The sequence below is a fragment of the Numenius arquata genome, chromosome 26 (genome assembly GCF_964106895.1).
Source record: "Numenius arquata chromosome 26, bNumArq3.hap1.1, whole genome shotgun sequence".
In the NCBI taxonomy this organism is placed as follows: Eukaryota; Metazoa; Chordata; class Aves; order Charadriiformes; family Scolopacidae; genus Numenius; species Numenius arquata.
The window spans coordinates 5,215,359-5,241,734 of NC_133601.1; the positions used below are offsets into that span (position 1 = coordinate 5,215,359).

General features: G+C 41.3%; 1 protein-coding gene across 1 annotated transcript in view; it reads right to left on the reverse strand.

Moving 5' to 3' along the window:
• Positions 1 to 13,355, reverse strand: part of SLC23A2 (solute carrier family 23 member 2) — a 28,130-nt gene extending 14,775 nt beyond the window's left edge. Inside the window, exons 1-5 of the mRNA XM_074164209.1 lie at positions 13,224 to 13,355; positions 12,510 to 12,608; positions 6,934 to 7,050; positions 5,549 to 5,706; positions 979 to 1,067 (exon numbers count right to left, since the gene is read on the reverse strand). Of these exons, the coding sequence (XP_074020310.1) occupies positions 979 to 1,067; positions 5,549 to 5,706; positions 6,934 to 7,050; positions 12,510 to 12,608; positions 13,224 to 13,355 (595 nt within the window). The remainder of the gene's footprint in view (positions 1 to 978; positions 1,068 to 5,548; positions 5,707 to 6,933; positions 7,051 to 12,509; positions 12,609 to 13,223) is intronic.
• Positions 13,356 to 26,376: the final 13,021 nt, after the last annotated feature.

Genomic DNA, 26,376 nt, shown 5'->3' on the forward strand with positions numbered 1-26,376 from the left:
TGCTTGGTCACCAATGGGTATCAGACAGTGTTTTCGTTCACCAAGGTGTGTATTAGATACCGGCACATTTTGGCACACGGAAATATCCAACACAGCTGGGGCTACGCAATCACACTGGAGTTTGCCTTTTCCTCTTGGGCACTGAAACCCATGTGCTATTTCCCAGGAGCTACATCTGACTCCCTCAGTGAGAAAATGTGAATGCTCAAAGCTAAGTTTTCTACAGACAAAAACATCAGGAAAAATAAGTAGATGGTCGCAAGCGTATAAACATATAAATAACAAATATAAGTTATTAGAGAATCAAAAGGACCCCTTATTCAGGCAGGAAGGACAGCCTTATTTATTGCTGAATAACCACACCCCACTCAAAAGCAAACTGCCAGAGCTGTTTCCACTCCAGTTTTTCTAACCTAAGTTAAAGCAGAAGCCCCTGCCCAACCAGCTTTACCGCACATTTTCACTCTGAGTAAATTCAAAACCTTTCAGGATGATGACGTTGGCAAAGAAAAAGCTGAAACGAAGATTCAAATATTGTCAAAGCTTGCTGTCAGGTAGGAGTTAAACAGGTAAAAATACTGGTCCTGAGGTGATGCTGAACATTGCTCAAACTTCCTACTATTCAGCTTAAAATGATTCGATCGGACTCACTAGTTCCAAACACTGGAAAGGAACATTTGCAGAATCCTTCTGCCTTTCTCTACATTGTTAATAAAAGAGTTTTTTAATGCTACTGCTAGATTTCTTTTGTCTACATTTTTTATAGTAAAAAAATCAAAAAACCAGAAACAGACCTCCACAAGGGCATTTTTAGGAATCTTTTTCCAAGGCACAAAGTTTTAACATTTTAAAATGAGAGAATTTCTCGTATTTCCGGCTCATTACTTCCCGTTTCCGTAACAAAAGGTTTAGCAGTTGCACTAAATGTGATCTGGGTCATTTGTTACTTAAACCTGAACAAGCATGAATGACAATTACCTGTATTATTACATTTCCACTTCTCCAGGGAGAGTATTGCTCTAGCAGGCGCTAAGAAGGCAAAAGCACTCGCTTGAAACAAGGGTAACCTGGTGGAAAGGGAAAGAAGAGATGCTGACACGTCTCGGCGTCACCGTCCTGCGCCAGGATATCAATCGCAGTTAGGTGGTTACTCGTCCTCAACACCATCCTTTATTGGAGTTTTTAATAACGTGAAACAGGAGAATTTCTTATTAAAAAGAACAGCCATAGAAATACTAAGACTTCACAAACCAAAGATCTAACCCAAGACACTACATGCATGAAGTTATGAACACAAGGCCTATAACAGATAATTACCAGATAGCAGCAGGCAGGTACCAGACACTGGTTTAAGGTTTTGACTCAGCAGCACAAGGATACAGATGCACGTTCTGATGCAAGGAGCAGCCAGACTGCTGAACACGCAGCTTTCACCGTCCCGCCACATTAAAAAAAAAAGCTCTTTGAGAGCTGTATGCAGTCTGCATGCTCAGTACCTTCCCTCCGCATGACTCGCGGTACAGTCACTTATACATTCATCTTCGAGTGTATGTGTACATAACTATTAGGTTGATAAGAGCTGATTAGATGTTCCAGGTAGCTACCAACAATAAATACAAACACGGCAGGAATTTCAAGATGACATTCTTAGCATTGGTGTTTACACTTCCCAAAAGGTTTAACACCTAAAGAGCATCTACCACCAACAACTACGTATTTACTGAATCAACCGTAGCTTGTGTAACACCACAAATATCCAGATGTTACTTAACTACGGAGAAGATGCACTTTGAACTCATCTATAAATACCATCACTAATGGATTGTAATAAGTGTCTCTTTAATAGCAGATCTCAAACTGTAACATGTGGAACACTTCAATTGCTCATGCGGCTCTAGTTACCGCACCGTGTTTATGGCTGTTTTACGGCCACAATGAAGTGCTTCAATGCCAGTGCAAGCACCAGTAAAGGAAAAAGAACTAACTGCAGCAGATTCAGATAAAGATCAGAAAAGGCACAAAGAAGTGGAAAAAAAAAAAATCCTATACGCGCTTAACACAAAAAAGATGAAGCCAGAAGCATGTTAGAAACAGCGGTTGTAAAGTTGACAGGCTGGAAGTCAAAACAGCTGAACTTCCACTGGAAAGGAGTTTGGGCCATGAGCAATCTCTAAAATCCTGACCCACCTACTGTAAACACTGGAAACTGCACTAGAAAGTCAAACTTCACACAATACATGAGCCATCTGAGCCCAGCCGACCGGCAGGCATCTCCCTTCTAAGTTTCTTCAAGCAAAAAAAAAATCAACGCTTTATCTTTGGTGAAGAAAGGGTTGGTGGGTACGAGTGAATGATTCACCTTATTTGTCAAGGTTCATTAAGCAAAGTGAGCAAGCTGGTGCCCAGGGCAAAATATGCCATACCTGTAACAACCTGTTACTCCTCTATCCCACCTACACTCTGTCCATCCCCCCCGCCAGTGTTTTTGTAAATATGCATTGCAAAAACATTCTCCAGTGATGAAGTCAGTTGTACTGAGACTTGGGTCCAGATTGTGAGTTTTGTATCCCATCAAATACCCCGCACACGTATCCAATAATACGGTCTTAGCACGGCTCACTTAGCCATCCACTTAACCTTTAAACGAGACACTTAACCTGGAATATCTACCAAAAGGGCCAGCAGGCTCAAAATATTGCCTTTCTTTTTTTTCCTAAGCAGAAAGAAAAAGTCTTTTTTAAAAAAAAAAAACAACCTTATTACTCAAAATCAGCCAACTGTGAGCAGCCTCTTTCAGAAGAGAGGGCTGCAGTTTGGAACACGACTTACGAAACACCTTTCCCGTTGCTAAGCCAGGCATTCAGTACCAGCTGGAAAAAGTACCATCAGCTCATGACGGGGCTATCATTTTAATTTCAGGTCTAAATCGGGAAGTTGCTCAATTTTGGCAGCAGCCCCTGCGTAGACAGAGCTTTTTATGCAGTTAAAGTCATCTGGAAATGCCTTCATTATCTTAACGTTTCACCCAGATGTAAGAATGCTCAGCCAATGTAGCGATGGGCACAGCAACAGATCTAAAAACGTTTAGGTATATTAAAGCGGTATTTGATTGTCTCAGTCACACTAATTACTCTGAATCCTTGCCAAATCTTTTGGCTTATTACATAATCTAATAAATAGCTTGAATTCCTAAAATTAGCATGGGTATCAAATTGACCACAACTCCACCTCATAATTGAGCTACATCCATCTTTAAGGACCTTTAAACCATGGAATTTGACCTTTTGAAACCGTGGTGGCTTTATTTGCTGAAATACTTTGCAGTTGACAGACTTGCCAATAAATACTTTAAAATCTCATTTAGAGAACATCGCTGCTATATCCCACTCCCACCCTTATATAAAGCCAGAATCACATGTTAAATAGTTATAAAACATTCAACCGTGGAAATTTTCTCCTTAAATACAGGTTTGCTCATTTTAAGACCCCCCAAAATTGCCTCTTCAGTATAAAAACATGTGGCAAGTGGAAACCACTGAAAAGGAGGAAAAAACAAGCCACCACAGAGGGCAGAGGTGGGATTATAGAGAAGGAACCGAGCATTTCACATTGACGGGACCACACTGGTTTCTGTCAGAGCCCCAGATCACTCTTTAGTAAGTAATAAAGAGAGAGAGCCCAAGATTATTTAGGGAAAAAAACAAAACATGGTGAGAAACATTAGTTCTGTGAAGAGATACAAGACTCGGGAAGCACGAAACCAAAGGGTTTTCTGCTAAGTTTGAGGCAGCAGAAGAAAGCTGGTAGAAGCACAGGAAAACCAAGCTCCCCTTTGACTTCCTTTCCATCCACAACTCTGCACTTTTACAAAATTGGAAGATTTTTAAAAACTGCAGTAAATCCAGGGAGGAGACACTCAAAGTTGAACAATAAAAGACATTATCTTCCAGTTCCTGCCTAGGTCAACAATCCCTGGACTCCCTACATAAAGCACACAAATAGAAGATGGGGAAAAAAATACATCACTCCCATTAAAAGAGGGCACAACTCTGCTCCTCTGCCTCCTTTCACCGAGGTAGATGAAAATTTACGATTACAGCTAAGGCAAGCTCCCCTACGAGCACAGAGAGCCAATGAAGCAGAAAATATGATTATTAACTGCACGTAGCCTTGACTAAAAGAAAATACATTGGGGAAAGAAAATTTTCAACAATTTTCATTATGCTGTGTTGTCATCAGAACGAACTTTTCATACAAAACAGTGGAGTGATTTTATAAGTTTAATAAGGCATAATAAAAAAAATAAAGGGAAGGCTTTTTTTCAAAGGAAAAAAGACATGAAAGCTATTTTAATAGCAACTAAAGATTACATTGGAAAACCTGAAATATTTGGGCAATTTTTAGATGAAAAGCTGACCTACAACCGCAAGTGATCTACTACAGGCTTGCCTTCTGCACCCTATTGGGATAATTTTTCCACCCGAAGATTCTGTTTCTTACATAAATCTCTAAAAATGTAGGGGGGTGTTTGTCCACTTTCTGTTGGAATGCAAGATTTCAGCTCATATTGTTCTTAAATTGAACTAAATGACCCATGAATCATTCAAGTAACCATATGAGGACATATTCTTAAAATATGCACTTTTCTTCTGGTTTTACTTATCACCCTTGGTTTATTCAAGAGGATGCAGAAATAACTCTGCAGGTTTTAGCTATTCCTGGTTCTCACAGGCAGAGTCAACAAAAGTTTAAGTAAATATGTCAAACATCTCTCTGCAGTGTTTACTGTAGAACATGCATTTAGAAAAAAAAAAAAAAGATTTATCTTCACGTTATTAAAACTTACAACATCCTGTCCTTACCAACACCAGGTTTTTACAAGTATTTGCCAACACCTGAATTGGTCTCTTGCCTCCTCCTAAGGAAAGCAGACCAAAGGCTACACTAACGTGTGTGCTTCTTCCCAACTCAAGGAAGGATCGTTCTCTGCAGCTGAGAGCAACTAACAAATAAAACCAAATGATTTGTTTGTACTGGAAGACAACAGAGACATTTCAGAGAATAAAAAACTACCCTCATGGGTTTTCCCTACCTTTTTAATTTGACAAGCACTGTGTGCTTGTGCCCGGAAAATCTGCTGTAGGACTAATCACAACCACCTAAATCTTGGCAAGAATAATAGCATCATTCAATAAACTAATAAAAAAATGAAAAGTAATTCCTCTTGACCAAGGTGTGTGAGTTTTTCCTTTCCCCCAGATACACTTCCACCTTCTCTGTCCTCATGGATTTCCTCTCTCTTTTCCCTCTCCCTGCCCCTGCTGTGTTTTCTTACCCTCGGAATGCCCTCTCTGATTTCAGATCCACCTTTTTTCGGGAGCAGCGTTCCAAAAGCTTTCCCAAACTGGCCTGTATGTGACCTATTATCTTGTGTTTCATGTTTATCCTTTGAAAACAGACTAACTACCTTGGACTGCATCCTGGACATCCCAACAAATGTCTAGGCTTATCACCATCTCAACAACTAGAATTAAATCCCAAATCTCACCTGCACCCAAAAGTTGTTTGTAACAACGTAGTGATGCCCACGCAGAAGAAAATGGTCCCAATCAACTGGCTGGTAGCCCACTGGTCAAATCCAACACACATGGCATCAGCTAGCAAAAAGGGCACTGCTATAGTTCCACTGAAACACGTTAAGTAATGCTGTGAAGAGAAAAATGGTTTGTTAATACTGCAGCCAATATTAATAAGTAAATAAATTTATGTCCATCTTTTCTTTTTCATTGGATATTTTTTAGCATTTGAATTATCCACCAAAACTCCCACCTCCTGGTTCTAAGCATTTCTTTGAGTATTCTCCTTCCATGTTGAGCCACCACTAGCCTGTTGCTAATGCTGGCTATTTCTGTGGGATAAACTAGGTTATTTACATAGCTGCACAGCTGCTGTTCTCCATGAGGAGGTATCTAGGTAACTGTGCTGGAAACAGCTTCCAACTCAGAAAAGCAGATAAATAACTCCATTCACTTTCAACCATGTGAAAAACCATTAGCTCACAAATGAAGTTAGAGCACACACAAACTAGGCTCCAAATAAGCTCACAAGCACCAGAACTAGGTACTCACTAATTCTTTTTCAATTCAAATACATTAAGCAAACAAACAAGAGTCACCATATTCAACAATGCAAGTAAAAATATAATCCCTACAGAACTGCCTGTCCTTGAGGAAAGGCAGAAATAAAAAGGATGCTCTGGAATGTATTTGTTTGGAGATCTCAACATACTTTACAGATATTAACAAATTCTCAGCATTCCTGTGGGACAGATATTATTACCATTCGAGAAAGAAAGGAGATGTAACGAGCTGTTCTGCTTCACACAAGCGAGTGGCTGCGCTGGCAGCAGGGCCCAGCTCATCACTACAGTCCTGCCCACGGCAGCAACCACACGCTCTCACTCCAAGGAGAGCAGAATTTTCCCGCCCCTTACTGGTGAGCCCACAGGTCCAGGATGATGCTATCAAGCTTGCAGAATTGAAATGGCTACAGCAGCAGCTTTAATATTCAAGATTTCGATTTCAGGACTAAACCATTCTCTCTCTCTATCTTGAATTCCACAGGTGCCAAATGTCACTTTTTGAAGCTTACCACTTAGTGTTTGCTCACTTATTTATTAACAGCTGCTTAGGAGACTAAATATTGAAGTCACTCTCACAAATGCCTAAACCAGCAAACAATAATATATGTCATTGTCAACACAGTGATCTTTGCAATCAACTTCAGAAGAAACTATCTTAACACTTTCTTCAAACATGTGAGAGCGTGGGAAGAATAAAATTATCACATACACAAATGCAATGAACCACACAGGAAATGCTAAAACCCCTTAAAAGTTACAGAGAAAAATATTATCACTGTTTTGAAACATACCTGTAACCCCAAAAATATGCAGAGATACCAAGGAGGAACGTCTTCGATAGTGTAAATCATGTCAGTTCTCTGTGCATCCAAACTGCCGCTGCTGTCCAGTGTCTCTGCCAGAGAGCTCTGCATGGACAGGGAGGGCAGAGAGGTGGGGAGGGGGAAAAAGTGGAGGAGGACACAAAGGACAACAGTAGGTTACTGTTACACATGAATAAACTGAATTCCAGCTATCAGATGATTCCCAGATACTCCAAGGCTGGGATAATACTCCCAAGCAATGCTGATATGTTACATTTTTTAAGGCTTTTACCTCCAACAATGAGCTCATCTCAGGCTGTAGCCACTGAACTTGGACAAACACATTCACTTCTATAAACCATTCCCTGCTCGTTTATACTAACACAACAATTGTTTATGATACAACTGATCCAGCAGCCAAAAGGTGCCCAAAAAATGGGATTATCACAACAGAACTGTTTATAAAATAAAAAAAAAAAAAATAAGAAAGGAAGAATCGGAACTACACATAAGAGTCAAGAGCGGGTATATTCCCAGTAGAATGGCTGTCCTTGCATAAGAGACCAAAATCACAGACAAGCGAGTTCCTTATCATGCTAATTGCTTCCCCACTTAATTCTTACTCAATTTCAATCCTGGTTTACTTTTTTTAGCCACAAGATTTATTATTTTTCCTTTCACCCCACATGCAAGCAGTCAAGAAAAACACCAAACATTATAACTGAATACATCCCCGGCCAATTTCTATTAGTCAACCGGACTTCCTCCAAACCTGCCGGAATTTTAGCGAGACCACAATTCTGGCTGACCATGTATCCTAAGAGACAACTGACCGCGCACACACACACACACACATATCAAAATCCCTGCAGATTTTCCAGTAAAACAAGATTCAGCTCAATCATTTCTTCTTTACAACTAAGTGGGATCGTTTCATTCAAACGCTCTGGTTTTGAAATTCCAAAGAAACAAAACCACAACGCTCCAAAGCCCAAACGCCAACAACAAAGGCAGGAGGAAGTATCAGATTTTATCATTTCAGCTCAATTATCCAAAAAATACCTTATATAACTACTGTTCTGACCTAATCCACACTAGAACATAACAAACTCATGTGAAGTAGCCTTACACAAAGACCGGGAACTTTGCCAGACTCGTGACTGCCTCAAATGGTCTTTACTTCTTCCAAAAAATCACAACACATGCACAGATTCTGCTTAGATAATCTCCATTTGGTTTATCATCTACAAGGTCAGGGAAGCCAGACCGTCCCGTGGTACTTCCCCCTCTTACCTCTGATTGCTGTTGGGAAAACAAACGCCACTGGGTTAATTCAAATTCAGGGAGTGTAAATAACCACATCGCTACGGAAAGGTCGAGGGTGTTACAATGGAAAAGCAAAATATAGATATGCTAATTTCAGAAGGCTCTTTTAAATGATGTCAAGCACCGAGCAATCTGTTCATCAGGATTAGTTTAAATAAGGTATAGGTCCTAACCAGAGGAATAAGGGAAATTCTTCGCCGCACAACTCATCTTGCCGATTTGCAGCACTAATGTCATTTTTTCACTGACTGAAAAATGAAAGACCGCTCTCCTGACCCAATTCTCTCAAAAACAACAAATAAAAAAAATTAGGAACTTGAGTTTTAGAGCTTCACCTTGTGCTGGAAGGAGAGCACTGAGCAGCAGTAAATGTGTATATGTCCTGTCTCTAACTGGAACTTATAAAAACCACGTACATCCTCACGTCAATGACGTGTAGATCCAAGGCAGGGCTCAAAGCTGCTGAGCCAAAGACAGGCAGAAGGAGGAGGACTCAACAGCCAACGTAGTTACAGACAAACATCAGGACATTGATCATCACTAGAGGCTTCTTCCAAGAACTTGCTCAGGAAAACAAAGATTCACCCAGAGAAGTTCCTGTGGTATTTCCTGTTCTTATAAAGCAGTTTTGTTAACCTTTCCCCAGAGACTACACACACACATAAGTAATTCGTTAAAAAGTGTGTGTATGATTGCCTCCCCTCACCTCCCCTCCCCTCGATTTCACTACAACATAGGCTCCACCTGAGAACTTTGCTCACCAGTGATACTGCCTGTTTGTTCAACATTTTGCCAAAGAGGTCATCACACACTTAGAGAGGCAGGGGTCATGAAGGAAGAGTAAGAGTGGTTACAACATCTGCCCATGAGGTAGGAAGAGAAGCATCAGGAGAAATTAACTGTTTGCTTCATGAACCACATCAACGTTAGTTGAGTGTCCAACTTGTCCAACAAGTGTTAGGTTGTTGAGTCACCCAAAGAGCAGCACAGATTTAGGGGAACAAACTGGGGATAGTTCCTCACCCGACTGCAGTGTGAAGAGATAAACCATCCATCACCCTGCACTGAGCAACCCGCATTACTCCTCCCAAGGAGGGACAGAAATGGCATTTTCAAAGCTCATGATGTTCCCATGCAGGATACCAGGTTCTCTAAAAATCCAGTATAGGATTTGTGCAGATCGGTGGCTCTGTTTTGGCCCCTTCCTTTTGAAAACCCATCTTTCTGCCTCTTTTCTAGCTTTTCTGACTTTGCCAGAACAATATCCAGTAGCTACCTAAATGTTCCACTTAGTGCCAAACACTGATTTTTCTTCATAGCCCCAATGAGGCTGCATCAAGTACATTCCGTAACTTTTCCACCTGCCCATTTATTACATTACGCTATACCTATTCCCCGCCTTCTTTGGGCAGCAACAATCAGAAACGATGACCTGTTTCTACCAGGAAGACCATGGCACATGCAGCAAGTTTATTAGTTCTTTCAGAGCCTTTTATTACATTTATACCTACACTTGTCTGCAAAGAACAAAAAGATTGGCAGGCACCAGGCCTAGGAACAAGTCAACTCGTCCATGGCCTGTAGAAAGCTCTCCTTGGCCACAGATGGACAACTGCTAACCAAGTTAAGCTCCCCTTTTCAGAAGAATTTCAAACTTTAAGGCATAATTGTCATAGCAATGTCTGTCCTACACAGCAAAGTGGTTGGATAAAACAAAATATAAATCCAAGATACTCCTCATCTCTTCCAAAAGCCAGACTTTGTCTGCTTTGGAAGACAAAACTTCCACCTTCAAAGCTTTAGCAGATAATGGCTAAAGGGAACTGGCACACAAGAGACCAAGACTGAACAAAGAGGAATTTGAGGAGTAGGGCGAGGTCTGGCTACCCTGCCAGTAAGTCACTGGGTAGTCACTGGCCCTTTCGTACCTGGAGCGTGTGCCTGCTGGTTTAATACACTGACTGTGTGCTGGTGCATGCCAAGTGTGCCACGGTACGCTGCAGGGCACTGCCGGGAATGAACTCCACCTTCTCGAATGAGATACCCATCAGAGACTAATTCTTTTTAATTTTTTAATTGGCCAAAGGTGGGACAACACAAAAAAGAAAAAAAAAAAAGCACAGAAAAACTACATATAAAGGTGAAAAAAAAAAAAAAAAGAGAGACAGAGATAAAGGTGGTGCAAAAATATTGGGGGAAAAAAAACCCACCCCAAAATCCAAAGAAGCAACACCAATAACCATGCAAAATGAAGGTTGTTACCAAGTACTAGTGGGAAGGACCAAAAGAAAACTGATTAACTGCAGGGAATAAGGCCTTTAGAGAAATACCTTAAATAAAGAGCCGACAACATCTTCAAATTAATTCTATTAAGCAATAAGCAACATAGTATTGTTTATTTTATAGGGATGCAGCAATACAGTTATTTCTCATCTGGACTAATAGTTTATTGTTTCAGCTAACAAACCTTGTGAGGCAATGTAAGCATTGGGCATCCTCCAGCAATTAAGTGCATTGCAGTCCTCTTTGTTAAAGGCTTTTTATTCAAGGTTTTCTGTTTGCTTTTTTGGGGAACGATCTCTCAATAGGAATGGAAAGCCAACAACAAACATGCCTTAAGCACACACTTATTTTAAGTGAAAAGCAGGCGGTTTGCCTAGATTACCAGAAATACTATCTTAATACACGAGGCTGTTAATTGCTACGGCCCCTCCTTTCACTGCTCATTCTTTGTAAGCCACAGAAAAGCTTTAACTCAAGCAGATTTGGTTGATTAAAAGCTCATGGTCTCTTTAAGATGAATTGTCATCCATCATGTACAGTTTTGATCACGTGGACGAAGTAGAAGGGAGAAAAATATTTATTTGGTAAAAACAGGCCATGAAGACATGCTTTAATGTCTAGAGATCGCTAATCTTAGTTGCACAATTCCATCCCAACGCCTTTTGCTCAAGGCTTTTATCAGATTGTCTCTCTCCACGCTAGTCTGAGCACGCTCCAAAAACCAGCCATCACAGACATATGCATGTCAACAGTTGCCAAAATTTGTCCATTAAAATATCAGCATGATCAAGATGGTAGTAGAACTGTATTTGAGACACACAGGCAGGCTATCTCTCAGAGACAGAGGATACGTAGGCACATCGTGGCACTCAAAACATTCTTCTAAACTGTGACACTAGAGGAGCTCTGCCAGAATCACCTGTTCAGGGTGTATTTTAAAAATCTCAAATTCAGAAGTGAATTTTTACCTCCAAGTTAGAAAACCTTAACTACACCCTTTGATACCCCATCCTTGCCCCAACAGATGTTACAGCCTGGAAGAAATGAGCATCATGATGCTGTTGCTTGGAACCAAGAGAGCTCTGTTCTTGTTTCAATTAGGACGTTTCAAAAATTTGGTCAAATTGAGGCTTTTTGGAGATAAGGTTTAAGCACAAAGCCAATTAGACAAACATTTCAGAAAAAGATGCTGTTCAGATTTACTGTAATCCTCTTCCTTATTTCAAACAAAAGCTCAGATGCACACTGTCTCTGCTTGCAAGATGATGATGATGATGATTATTATTATTATTGAGCAGGCTTGGGGAATGATGGAATTGAGAAAAAAACTGGAAAAAACACAACCAAATTGGTCTCCTTTGCAGCTTCAACTGGGTCTTCCTGAACAGCTAACATAGAATCATCGTTATCCTAAGGAAAAATGTTCAAGGGTTTTTACGAATGACCTGAAATTCATACATAAAGCTGTCACTCAATAATAATAAGCAGCTCCCTACTCGGAAAAAGGACTAGAAAAATTAAAATTATGAGGTTGGAGCTTGGAAGAAATTGGGAAAGACCCCACTTTTGAAGGTGCTCAGTACCACCAGTTCACTGGACTAAATGCAGAAAAAGTTAAGCACCGAAAAACAGAACAAAATGACCTTATCAGGGGAACCATGCAAAAGGCCAATGGAAATGAAGAAATCAAAAAATTGCATATTATGAATTTCAGCGGCAGGTCAAAGTGCATAACTGCTTCTAACATTTGCTGAGTCATTCTCCAAGTTCTGCAATTGAAATGTGTGACCAGAAGAGTCATGAGGACAAAACTCCCCCAAGCCTGATCTGAACCTGCAAGTCAGCATGTTTGAGGAGAGAAAGAAAGTCTCTCAGCCACGTAACACTAGTGCGGACAAATAATAGAACTGAAAAAGCAAGAATGAGTTCCAAACTAGAAGGAAATCACTACATACCTTTTCTGCTATGCCATTTTCTGTAGTATAGATGGCCATCAACTCTGTGTCTTCTGTATCCTGATCACCACTGGATGTTGCTCCACCATTTATCACGACCTTAAAAATAAAACGAGACACACAAGGTCTTAAAATAAACATTTTCTCTGCAATAACGTCATTCCGTTTTCTCCCCTCACATCTGCCTTTGCCATTGTGTCAGAACACACCACAAGCACGGCAAGCAATCACCTCTGTAATGGCATGGCTGGGAATATGCAGAAACGCGAAAGCCATCCCATAGAGCTCCTCAAGGCCTGGGCAGTGTCTGCTGAGGGTGGGGGGACCAGCAGCAGAGCGACTGGAAGAGTTCTTCAAGAGGCAGACACGTGAAACAAAGATAAAACTGAAAATCAAATGTTTCCTTGCTGTCGCCTGCTACTCTTAGTCGAGTAACTCGGGACGTTGGGGGGTTGGTGCCTTCTGCACTAGGACAGTTAATTTTTCCAATCACAAACAGCCCAGGGAATTGCACGTCCTGCAAACAGCACTGCTTTGGAGGCAGAAGTGAAATAACTACAAACAACATAATTGACCATGTTTATACATAAACAAGCGGCAAAAGAGTTTTTACTACTTGTGGAAATAAAGGGTTTGTAGAGCATGATTGGAACAAAGCCTTATTTGCTGATTCACACTGAGCTGGAGGATGCAGCACCCCAACGTGTTACTTACAGGCAGGGTGAAAAAGGTGGGATGTTTAGATTCATCCTCGTATTTGCCTTCTGTTGAGCCTCCTGCCTCCACCGATTTCGAAGTGGTGTTCTTGCCAATCCCCATCGTTTCCAGAATGTCAAGGACTTGCATGCAGCACCCAAGCGGATGCTTCTGGGATGACAGGCCAAGGACTAAGGACAATTTCTTACTTCAACAACAGCAGCACCTCCAGGAATCACAAAAGTGCTCAGGAATCCAGCTGGGACATTAGGGTTGCTTTTTTAAGTATCGTTAGCATCAATGGCACCTAGAATTGAAGAGAAAAATTATTTTTTTCTTGATTACCTAAGACAGATGTACAAACACACATGGCCAGCAGCCTGGGTCCCCTTTACAGCCTCATGACTCACCCACTTTTATCACTCCTTTTTGATTTGATAATTAGCAAATTATCATTTACAGATAAAGCTGATGGCATTTTGAATTCTTTTCATGATGGGAATACTGTGACTATTCCCTCATTCTTCTCTTGTGGTCTTCAATTATTAGTAGTATATTGAAACCTTGGGTTTGTTTCTTTTTCACATAGAACTTTTTGGGAACAAAGCACCTGTTCTGCAGCCACACAGTGATGTAAAAAGAGCTTGTTATTGTAAATTTGTAGACTGTGAATATGTAGGCCTACTTACAAGTTCACCTCTGTAAAACTAAATCCCTCCTTTTAAAACAACTTGTCTTTAAATAAAAAGCATCCTAGATGGACAGCGGAACACACATGACTTCCAGAGAGCCTATTTCACACAGACAGAAACAGCCTTTTCTGGTGAACACCCTCACCCAAAATTATCCCAGTTCCACAAGGGACGTTCAGAGTAACCTGCCTGATGATGCTGAAGCAACTGCTTCAGGATAAAACTGCATTTTAATTAGTATCACTACTGCTTTGGCACAGGAACAGGAAAATTTGTACAGGTTACTGGTTCTCTCTTGTTTTCCCAGGGGGGTCACTACGGTATAGTTTTCCCATGTTTGTTCCTTAAATTAAACCTGCCAGTCCAGGGTCATCCACACTGTTGCCATTTCCAAGGGTAAGGAACATGAATTAACAGATTTGAACCTAAACTTGCAGTGGTAGAAAATTGCTTGCAGTAGTAACTGAATTCACTGAATTTCACTGAATTTTTAGAGTTGGAAGAGACCATAAAGATCATCTAGTCCAACTCCCCTGCTGAAGCAGGTAATTTCTACTAGCAGCAGTAGAAACTTGCAGTAGTAGAAAAAGGACAGAGTAGAAAATTCTTCAACAAACCAAGTTTTGCGACCTGTAGTTACTGAACCTCAAAAAAGAAAGCGCAGCTGCAGACAAAACAAGCTCAGCTACAGATGGAAGTACATCACAGAACCTGAAAAATGGCCTTTTCAAAATCATATCAAGTGAAATTTTCTGCAAAGTCAGGAACACAATCAAGCAGCAAAACCCACTACACACTGGCGTTACTTCAAAAGCAAGTTCACAACATTTTCAACTTAATTGCTAGAGGCGGAAACACAGCTAATGGACATGTTGTCCCAAAAACACAGTTACGTATATATTAGAAAGCAACAAAATAGAGTTTGGGTTTTTTCTTAAACCTCCCTTCCAAAACGCAGCCCAGGAAACGCCAGCAGCTTGAACGTCTCCTGTAATTGCAATAATAATGAAACTTGACAAAGACCCTTCTGCTAGGGGCAATTTAGCACTGTTTGAAAAATTACAAAGTACTAATATTTTAGAACCTCTTAATAGCTGTTAATTGCCCATTTGCTAGAAAATTCTGGTTACTTGAGGTGAAAGAGATATTAATCTTTCAAAGCGACGTAACTTTTCAAGAGAGAAAATAAACATATGTAAGAAACACTACTTGGGATACATTGAGATATACTGAGATAGCCTTGAAGCACTCCTAATTAAATCAAAATGTAATGGAAAATAGCACCTTCAAATAAGAGGTTAATTAAGACTTGTGTCTTAAAGTAGATATTAAGATAACATAATTATTTCTCACTCGAACTTAAGACTGAAGGAGAAGAGTAGTTAGAGTGCTCACTGTTATGCCTTTCTGGAAAAGACATTCCCATTTTTACAACAACCCCAGACTTTCCCTTCAAAATCGCAAATCTCCAGACATGAACAGCAACTTTAAATTAGTTTCTCTGCTCCTGAGTTCATGCTCAGAACTAAGTGGTGATGCCTCCTCCAATCTCTGCAGAACATGGACCTGTTGGATGGGTCCAGCGAAGGGCCACGAAGATGACCAGAGGGCTGGAGCCCCTCTCCTATAAAGACAGACTGAGAGAGCTGCGGTTCTTCAGCCTGGAGAAGGCTCCGGGGAGACCATACAGCAGCCTTCCAGTACCCGAAGGGAGCCTACAGGAAAGCTGGAGAGGGACTCTTTGTCAGGGTGTGTAGCAATAGGATGAGGGGTAATGGTTTTAAATTGAAAGAGGGGAGACTGAGATGAGATCTGGGGAAGAAATTCTTTGCTGTGAGGGTGGTGAGAGCCTGGCCCAGGTTGCCCAGAGAAGCTGTGGAAGCCCCATCCCCCTGGAAGTGTTCAAGACCAGGTTGGAGGGGGCTTGGAGCAACCTGTTCTGGTGGGAGGTGTCCCTGCCCAGGGCAGGGGAGTTAGAACTGGATGATCTTTAAGGTCCCTTCCAACCCTAACCATTCCATGATTCTATGAACATCCGTCTCAAAGCTGTCTACGCAGGTCTGACAGGTGACACCAGCAGGTTAGAGAGGACTAAGAGACAGACACCGGTTAAAGTTTTGGTGGCAGTGGGGGGGGGGGTGTCTCTGGGGTGGGGAGGTTGGTTGAGGGGTTCTGTTTGCTTTTATTGTAGAGGCATGAGGGATTTTTTTCAAGCACACAAGAAAAAAAAAAAAGAAAATAAAAGAATTCGTCTTTTTCTGTCAATGCAGACATATTTTATTCTCCAAGAAAATCAGCGATGGAGACAGGCGTAGTTTAGTCTGGCAGCTTTATCATCCCACATTGGAAAGGAAGAGGGAAAGGGCAGAATTACACCCCCCTGACAAATACAGCCACGCCAATAAAATACCAGTGTAAGAGTTACACCAGCAGGAAACCTGCCATTCAGGAGATCTGGTTTACAGTATTCTGGCACCATAAGCCTCTTAAGTCAGCATTAACCAGCATCTCCACCGATGCAAAAGAAAAGACCATATAATCCTATTTTACTTCCCATTGCAAAACGTCAGCCTGCTGTCTTCTAGCGAAGATGTGATCATTGCTCGGGAATTGTTCTTGAGAATTACATCAGGAGAGCACACAAATAAGCTGTGCCTTGTAAGAATTCTTGAGAGCCAAAACACAATAGCTGGAACGATAGTGGCTGGATGAGGGTTCCCAGATAATGACCAACAAGTGACTCCAAATTAACAGGCAAAACCAGCCTCATTGCTAATTTTCCAAGAGAGAGCGAGCGAGAGAGAGAGAGTGTGTGTGTGTTTACATGCATTTACATGCACACAAACACTACATACATGTATTCAAGGGGGGGCAGAAAACGTGGAGAACTAATCTAACTCTTCTTGCTTCTACTTGGCAATTAAACTTGCACTTTATGGCATGGACGATAATCTGAGATTTTCAGAATACTTTTATTCTACAATCACAAGTGTCAAATTGAAACAGAAATCTTTAGGCAGCAGGAGATCAGGTTATCTGCAAGGTATCAGTCTGTTTTATCAGACCTCTTATCCCACCAACTGAGCATAGCTAAACAAGGTGACTCAGACTTTTATAGCCCTCTGTAACACATTTAACTGATCAGAAGCTGAAAAGCCATGTACAAAGAGGTAAAAGTCATTCAACAGCAGCTCGGTACACACAGTACACTGAATTACCTGCTGCCTTGGATCAAATGGAAAGGCTAGAAGAGAAATTTCCACCAGGATACTGATTAACATTCATCTCTTTCTATACCAAATTATCTCCGGTGCTCATACATGATTAACCCAGGAAGGCCAAAAGCTGTCACGGGCTTACAATGCTTTAGATAAGATCAGTATCTGGACAAATAGTTACTGCAGGGGATAGTCCAGATGCAAGTTCACAGGAGGAAAACCCTCCCAGCCGGGGAAAGGCCACTCTGGATCTTCTACACACTTGCCTTTTCTCACTTCCACACTTGATACCATCGGGACGGGACACAAAGCTACGGGAGTGTCTGGTTTGACATCTGTAGTTCGTGACCGCTAATACACATTTTCTATTTTACCAAGGGAGCTCCCCTTTTGTTTTAACAAGTTACAGTGCATTTCAAAGTTCACTGAAAAAAAAAACCAACATCAGAGATGGAGATGTACAATTCCAAGACTGTAGTTAAACCCACTTTTCTTTTCCTCCTTTCAGGTTCTGCCTGCAAGTCATTTCTCTGGAACCTCTGCCATAAACAAAAACCTTCACTGAAGTATACAACAAAGGTTTTCCTGCAGAGAAATCTGCCCATATACCAAGACAGGCTGCATGAAAAGCTTCTACTTCATAAGGTACCAAACTGCACGCAAGTCTGCCTAAAAATAATTGGAAAACTCATCTCTTACTAGATTCAAGACTTAACTTGGGCAGAATATACAGATATACATAAAGAGCTTATTAACATGGAAAGGAAAAATGGCCCATGAAGCCCATTAAAGGAGTAGGCAAATGTAATATATAGATCTTCTCTGCACGCACTGTTTTCTTTAAAAGCAGCATCATTCGATCTAGCTCTTGGCTGAACCCCACTATAAATGTTCCCCGCTTTTGCTTATCATTCTGAGAATACCCAGTTAACAATTACAAAAGACAAATAAAAATATTCAGATTTGCTCTGATGGCATTCATCTCTACAGTGCTGTGTTTGAGGACCTTTAACATTTGAATCGCGAGCTTGGCAAAGCACAGATTGGGGTAAACAAAACCAACCAGACCTCCAGTTGGGGCAAGTTGGGGCAATAGGTTCTTGGCGTTTGTCTGCTTGTTTGGGTTTTTTTTTTTTGTTGTTGTAAACATCCATTAGAAGAGTCAACAATTTGTCAGGTGCTGTCAGACTGGCAGCACCACACCTGGGATTATACTGTCCATACAACAAAACCCATTGCCTGGCAGTTGCAACAAGCAGAACTAGAGATTAACCCTTTGGAAGAAGCTTAGTCTGGAGCTCAGGTTCCCTCATGATTGTCACAATGACTTTCAACTCTGAAAATTACTATTTTTTCCAAAGTGTAAGAATGATGTTGGTGTTTTTTTCCCCCCAGGAGGTCTAAGAGGGAAGCAGCTCTGTGTATTTCCTTATTTTCCGAATTCTAAACAAAAACTTCCTAAAACCATAAGGGTCTTTCCAAATTCCAAGCAGATCACAAATTTTTATCGACTGAGCCAGGCCCAGCACACAGATGTTAGCCAAAATACTTTAGACTTTCCCTATTGATTTGTGCAGCTGCGCTGAGAGGACAGGAGAGAGCTGACCCAGCACAAAGCTGAGCAGATAAACACAAGCAACGGGCACAAAGTTGGAACACAACTTAAGTTGCCTGATTTAGTGCTTTGTGTGATGGGGCAGTAGCATTTCAGAAGTGGTACCAGGCCTCCTAAAACCACGGCAGCAGCCAGAAGCTGCTGGACAACCTCAAATGTTTTACTCCTCTATAAAGTGGCAGAGCTGTTTGCAAAGACAAATGGAAATTGGCTGCCTGATAGTTGCGGTTCGCTGTAGTGCCTTCCCTCCAACTCTAAGTTCTGCTGGAAGAGATGTGGGACACACATAAACCAGCTGGTGAAACAGGTAAAAGGAGAATCGTAGCTGGTCTGAAAGGTAAGTTTATTCCCTCCTCTTTCTTAGCACAGTAGAAGTGTCAAACAGAATTAATTAGTTAATCAGTACCTGTGGTCCTGTCCTCTCCTCCTTGACTCGGGAACTGACCTACTTTCAGTGGCCCTACACCGCAAATATTCCAAAGGAAGCACAACAGGCGTGGTTAGAGAACAAGCTGGCGATGAAACAGCACATTCTTTAGCACGTACTGATGGAAAAGCTCCCGGGAGCACTAATGGAGGTATGCAGGTACGGCACCTGGAAAGCACATGTCGCACCGCCCCGAGGAAGGAACGATGTCAGATCCAGCCCAGGACCTTCCTGGCTTTTACGGATGGTTGAAGAGCCAAGAGAGCTCAGTCTGTTGCATACACTAAGGAGATTAGAATCAAATTAAGGTGACAGCTTAATTACAATCTTCAATTTATTATTTGTAATTAGCTGTCAGACTCATGTGAATAACAGCAACTTTCTTCTGCAAGCAGAGATGACGCTCAGCCAGAAGCTGTCCAACCTTCCATCAGCCAAGGTTAGCTTCACCTAAATTTCAAATAAATTCAAAACACTTGAGGCAAATAACCTGAATTGCAGCCATACATCTGGAGTTCCACCACCTCTAACGCCAGTTTCAAGTGTTTGGCACCTCTGAAACTCAAGCACCCGATGTGTCTAAATACAAATCAAGGCATCCCCTATGTCTGACATTATATTTTTGGCAATAGACACACAACAGAGATGTGGAAAGGGACTTGGACCGCCTGCGGGGCAGGATGATTTATTGTTAAAATGTACCAAGTCTGAGCAGAAGATAAAAATCAGTTAGTTTTCAAATCTGCTTCACCCGCTCATACCCAGCGCTGCGAGCCCTGCAGAGCTGTTGCTGGAAAGGGCACGCTGCAGACGGCGACTAAAGATAAATTCTCAGTTCCTGTAGCGTCGGGCAGCTATGAAGAATTTAAGCCAGTAACAAACGCACCACATTTAGTTTGTTTAGTTTAAGAAAGTGCATTTAGGCCAAGCGGCTAATGCTACTCTACAGCACTGGGGACATACTAACGAAACCGCGTGCTGAGGGAGAGAGCTGCTTACAGTTTGGTTGCCAGCTGACGTTCACCAGGAGCCACGGAGAAGGGGGACAGGCTTGGATTGGCACAAGACTCTCCAGGGGATGCAGATGGCTGCAGGAGGCGGCAGGATGGATGCCAAGAGATCAGGGAAGTTTCGGAAGAAACTCCTTCATGGAAACACTGTACCAAAGTGATCAGGGAAACAGGAGTGCTCCTGTGCTTAAGACCGGCAATGCGGACAATTACGGAATTTTGTGGAGGCTCCAATTAGACAAGTTGACTTACAGGGTACAGCTACCCCTGGCCAGACAATTCCCAGTTAATTATGGAACAGAAGCTTTCTCCAGATTGCTATTGGCTCTAGTTTAACATGTTGCACAGAATTTACTGATTTTGTGCCATTAAGGTATGAAAAAGAAATAAAAATCAAGGATTCCTCTTCCTGTTATTAGACACACCCTGTCTTCTGTGCATCAGATGGGAGGTACAGGCAACTGTGGTTTGTATTTCTACATGTCCTCACGTTTGTAACTCCTGAGTTATGCTATTTTTAATACTAGAAGAACCGCAGAACAAGATTCCCCCCTTTCCCTCTCCAGCCTGCCTGCCACAGCTCTTCACACGTGCTATGTATCAGCATAAATACAGTAACCCTGAAAAACTGTTTCTGAGAAATTGTTAAAAATTAAACAATCCATTATCAAGGGGGTTTAAAAACATTCATGACCAAATTACAAGCAATCAAGAGCGTGGCAACTTTGCTACTCAAAGTTGTCCAAAAAGTTGCTTGATGTTTTCCTACAAAGCAAATAGGTTCTCCCCATTTCAAAGGAGTCATCAGCAAGTATCTCATCAGCGAGGCTAATAACGCCCAGCGAGTACTTCACATGATGCAATCAAAGCGTTGTCTGCAGACCCACAACCACAAGTTCAATTGCCTCGGTGCCAGCCACCAGCGTTCCATCTCCAGACTGGCACTCGGATACGGCGCCCATCCACACACACCGTTCCAGATACGTAGGTGTGCCCCCCAAGGGCATTTTTTCAACCTTCCAGGGGATTTTGACCATCTTAAAGACGTGAAAAAAGCCACATAGCACCCGCGCTTAATTCTTCTGTTGCTACATGTAAAAACCATCTTCCCGCTTTCGTCTTAAGTAGAGCTTTTCCTCAGGCTATTTTTGAAACTGAACCTCTTTGGTCTGAAAAAACACTCGTGATTTGTCTTTACCAGGCGCCTCTTGCACCCGGAGTTCCTTCCCATGAAATTAAACTGCACCGAAATGCTACCACGTCCTTAAATGCTACAGAGAAGATTCTCCCCCCCCGCCAATCAAGAGCAAACTACCTCCACACTTAAAAAAAGAAAAAAGTGTGCTTCAAATTCCTAAGGTGACACTTCACAAAAAGACATCATTTCCCTTTACCTGCAGTGGAAGCAGACAAAGCAGTTCTATTTTAAATATGCCCAAACTTCTTAACCTTTAGGGTTCAAAAAAATGAAGAGTTGCCAGGCACTTTAAGAAGTTTCGGTCCAGAGTTAGTTTCTCACTTCACTTCAAAGTAGGTCTTCAAAGCACAAACATATTCTTTCTTTGTAGGCACTAATGAATTTTTAAGTAGCTGGTATTTTGACTGCCGTCCAGAATAGTATGTCTTAACAACTGACCAACGTTATTAGGGCATGTCTACACAAAGATGCACAGGAAAGTTACGGCGAGCTCAAACCTTCCGTTGATTTAAAGCACATTAGCTAAATCTCATTAACTTCCTGTGTGAATGAGCTCGTTGAGAAGAGGACTTAAATCCAACTGAATGAGACATTAACAAAGGCTCGCACAGCTTTCAAAAACTCCATGTTTGGTTACTCAAATTATTAAAAAAGAGCTTATTCAGGCTGTAATTCTAAACAAAAATAGCTGAAATATGAGTGTTTCCAGTAAGTATAGGTCAACCTGAAGGTGAATTTGGTCAAAAACATTATTGGTCAAGCCATTCCTCACTCATCTTTCACCCCATTACTCTCATTTTATTGTTCCAATAAGTAACAATTTTACCAAATTTCTGTGCAACGTGTGATAAGAGATGCCACCAACACGTATGCAATGCTCTGCATTAACAGAGTCCTAACGAAGACCAAGAAAGAACTACACAGAAGCCCTAAGATTACATTTCAGAGAAGCGTAAGCAAAATCTAGGAGATAATAATTTTACAGCTTGACATCAAGTGACTGACACTAAATGACACCTGCAGCGTTCTCTAGATACCAATGACGCTCACCGTAAATAAAAGTAAAATAGCATATCACCGTTCTTTATAAAACACATCACTACTTTATAGCCTTACTTTCGGCACAGTACACCTCCCTGGCTGTTTATGGTACACATTAACTTGTTTTATAATAATATACAGTCCTTACAGTCTCCCTGTGGAGCATGAATAATCTAAGAATTCAGATACCTCCACGTTATTATGGATGTTAACACACAGTTCGTTAAGCTCCCTCGCAGCTCTCCAAAGGCAACCTGAGCACACACTGGTTCTTTTCTCAGCTTTCTTTGTACTTCTACTTGGCACTTTGATGAAAGCTACTTTTTTTTTTTTTTTCCCCAAGACCTTAATCACGTTAAAACAAAGGTGAAGTTAGGAAAAATTCCATTTATTAAGCAAATCAGGGTAATGTGCCAACTTTTTCAACTCTGAATACGAAGCTCCTTTCCAAAGGCTTAGACATTCCTACGTCTGCTTTTGAAACAGATACTCACTCCCTGCTCAAAGAGAATGATTTTAGTCCAGTAAGCAATATAAAACCACCCTTGAAAAAGTTTACAGAGTTGGATCTATTAGGCTTGTCTTGAAATAAACATTTCACTTCCATTTAATATAATTTAAGAAAAGATTTGGAATTCAAGAAACTTTCAAAAACTAAGCAAGATGCTGCACTTTTGTGGTCAAATATTCTTAATATTCTTTCGAGCTCTATAAAACTTGTATGAATTTCTCCCATTTTAAAAATTAAAAGGAAGCCAAAGTTTACTGGTAAACAGGAAAGAAGGTAAGTACTTTTGAGACTCTCTGTACAGTGATAACAATTTTTAAATGAAAAATTAAGTCCTTGAATCTTTAAGATATTGAAACTTAAGTTATTAAAAACCTGAGTGTGTCAGCTTGAAGTTTTCTTACTGAATAATGCCCACACTGAAGCAGCTGAAGTTTGGTAGTCATCCCCACTTAACACCTGAATTCAAAGAAGCTCTTACCTCCAGAAACCTGTACCAACTTCTAGAGACCGTCTCAGCCAGTTCCTCCAGCACCTCTCTGCCAGCCCAGCCCAGTGCCACCGCCCGAGCTGGCAGCCGCAGTCCGAAGGGATGCAGACATACCGGAGCGGGATTTTTATAATCTGGTTGGGCTCACTCCATTGTATAACTGTCCCGTGTCCAATCACAGTCCCGGCGCGTTACACAACGGCCGAAATGCAGGAAGACACCACACGGTCACAAACTGTTACTACACGCCTCTGCCATAGTTACGAAAAGTCAGCGAATGCTCTGAGTAACACAGAGTACGAACACACCAACCCGGGCAAGGAGGTTCAAGGGTTTTGCATAACCTGCAACGCTACAGGGAGAAAAGCCAGCCAGGGCCCCCAAAATTCAAGTTGCATAAATATTTACATGCTTGACTCTAACAGCTGTAATCAGGGTTGGGATTTTCTCCACCAAGTTAGCATTTCCATAAGCCTCCGTTGTGCAACTTGCACGGAAATATTTTTATAAGCAATTAGCCAGTTTTCAAGATGTCCCAGATCTCAAAGTTCTGTTCCATAAGACAAAGTTTAGCAATCCATAACCTCACCAAGAAAGGAAAATACACAATATAACTCGTGCTGGGCTCCTTCACTTTCCTAACGGAAAACGCTGCATAAAAGTGATGTTCAGGGCTGCCGAGTAAAGCGAGATGGAAAAGGAGGCAGGAATAGAAGTGAGACACTTGAAACAATAACAAAACCACCCCATTAATTAACGTGCAGTCCTTCTGCATGAATCTGTTCTTCTCCCCTTGACCTACCCCTCTTTCTGCAGGAGGACAGCACAGTCTGCAGGCTGCCCTTACACTTCTAAACATAATTTATCACATCACAGCCCCTGCCTCAAATTATCACTTGCCATCAAGTTTGTACCCCATCCCTTCACCCCACGAGGGAAGCGGTTACCTCTCCAAGTACATCACGTGCTTTGGCATTAATGAGACACCATCACTTCTACAATCAATACCATAGCGATAATTAAAGCCACCAGAAATTAACACCCACCAACCAGGTGCTGCCCACATTTATAGGCAGCATCTCTGCCACTTGCGCCCAACTGAGAGCCGGCCAAGAGCACGGCGCTCCGGGGCAGAAAATGAGCTCACTTTACCTGAAACGCACCTTTTGAACCCAAATCTGTGGAGGCAAAAGCCAGGCCGATGGCGCCATCTAGCTCCCTCTGTTTAGGGAGCAGAGTCAGCATTACGCAAGTTTAAGAAGTTTGTCGCAGGCGGCCGAAGCTTGTTTAATTGTCAAGACCTGAAAGCTGTGGATCATCAGCAGATCAGAAATCGGCATGTGCTTGTTCTTGCATCAAAGAACCAACTACTGAATAGGGCACACTTAATTGAAAGCTGACGCTTATTATGCGCAATACTCTTTATTCATCATTTACTAAGAACGCATGGAAGAAAGCCAATTAACTCCACTGATTATTTTATGCTATGTGTGCGTATATAAAACCACATTATGTTCCAGCATTTAATCTCCGCTGCAAAAAGATGTTGAAAAGTTTCCTCCTCCGCTTGCTTCTTTTCCAATTATTAGAGTCCTTCTTTGCTCTTTACTTCTGAATTCCAAATGTTTTCACAAACAGAAACATCTTCTAATTCCAATGAGGAAAAAGCTTACAGCCCTTGATTCAAGCATCTTCTTATCTTAAGACCATAAAATATGAGCTGCTGTGCCACAGGTCCACAAGCTGCCTGCAAGATTGATTACTCATCCACAATACTTGAGGAATATGCTGGAAATTATTTTATTCAAGGCATTTGATGTGCTCACCGGGAGCAACAGGACTAAGTGATCAATGGCAAGAAAAAAAACATAAGGTTTTGAGAGAAATAAGCCATTATTTTTTTACTCCAAGCTTTTTTACTCCAACTTTTTTTTTTTTAAAGCCAAGCTTTTTTACTCCACCATCCAGAATTCTGTATTTTTTTTAAATAGTTGTATTAAACAATGCCAGGGACTCAAACGCTGCTTGCCCAGAGTTCAAAGTATAATCGAGTTCAATGCAAGCAACAATACTTAAGTGTCCAATTAAACAAGACTTGTCTATTTACCTTACAATTAAAACCAATCACTCCAAAGTTCATCATTGGCGAGTGGATAATTTCACCATTCAAAAGATTTATTTCTGATTACTTAGTATTTACACTCGATAATTCAGTTCAAATAAACCATCTACTAATCTGGATGCCTCCACTTAAAACCCAGCTTCCCTGATGGATGGTCTGGACAGATCTAATCGCAGGTTGTTTGGTTAAAACTCCTCACAGTGAATAGGAACTTAATCGCTGCCACGCTTGAGATGAAGGTTAATTCAAGATATAACTCTTGCAACTGCTATTTCAAGACAGTGGAATATTTCACCCTGCATCTTCAAGCTCCGTAACACTGTGAAAGACAGGCAGGAATAAAGAGACGAGACGCTCTGTGTGTCGTTGCACTTCACTGATGGAAGCGAAATCACAGCAGCCAATTTATCTTGCTCTGCTCCAGCGCAGGAAGCACTGTCATGATAATCCTACGTAGCCAGTCATCATTTTTATTACCTGCTTAATATCTGAAACGTAAGCTGATGGGAGCATTTCCCTTGCTTGAGGCTGTTACTCATAGGAGGAGTTTGCATCTGATTATTCTGAGAAAATCCAATTTTTTGCCTCCTTCTGAGACGTACAGTGTTCAGTTTAAGGATGAAACAAATACTTCAGAGCGCCCTAGTCAAATGACAAATGTTTGCTGTTAGACACACACTGGTAAACTAAATGACAACTTTGAGTTTGAATATTTATTCTGAGGCAGTTTTGCAGCACTCAGGAATCAATACAAAATTCTTCTTTGAAGTCACCTATTTCCACTGTACTGAAAACAGTGTCTCATATACAGGGATGGGACATAATAAGTTCTCATATCATCAAAACTGAT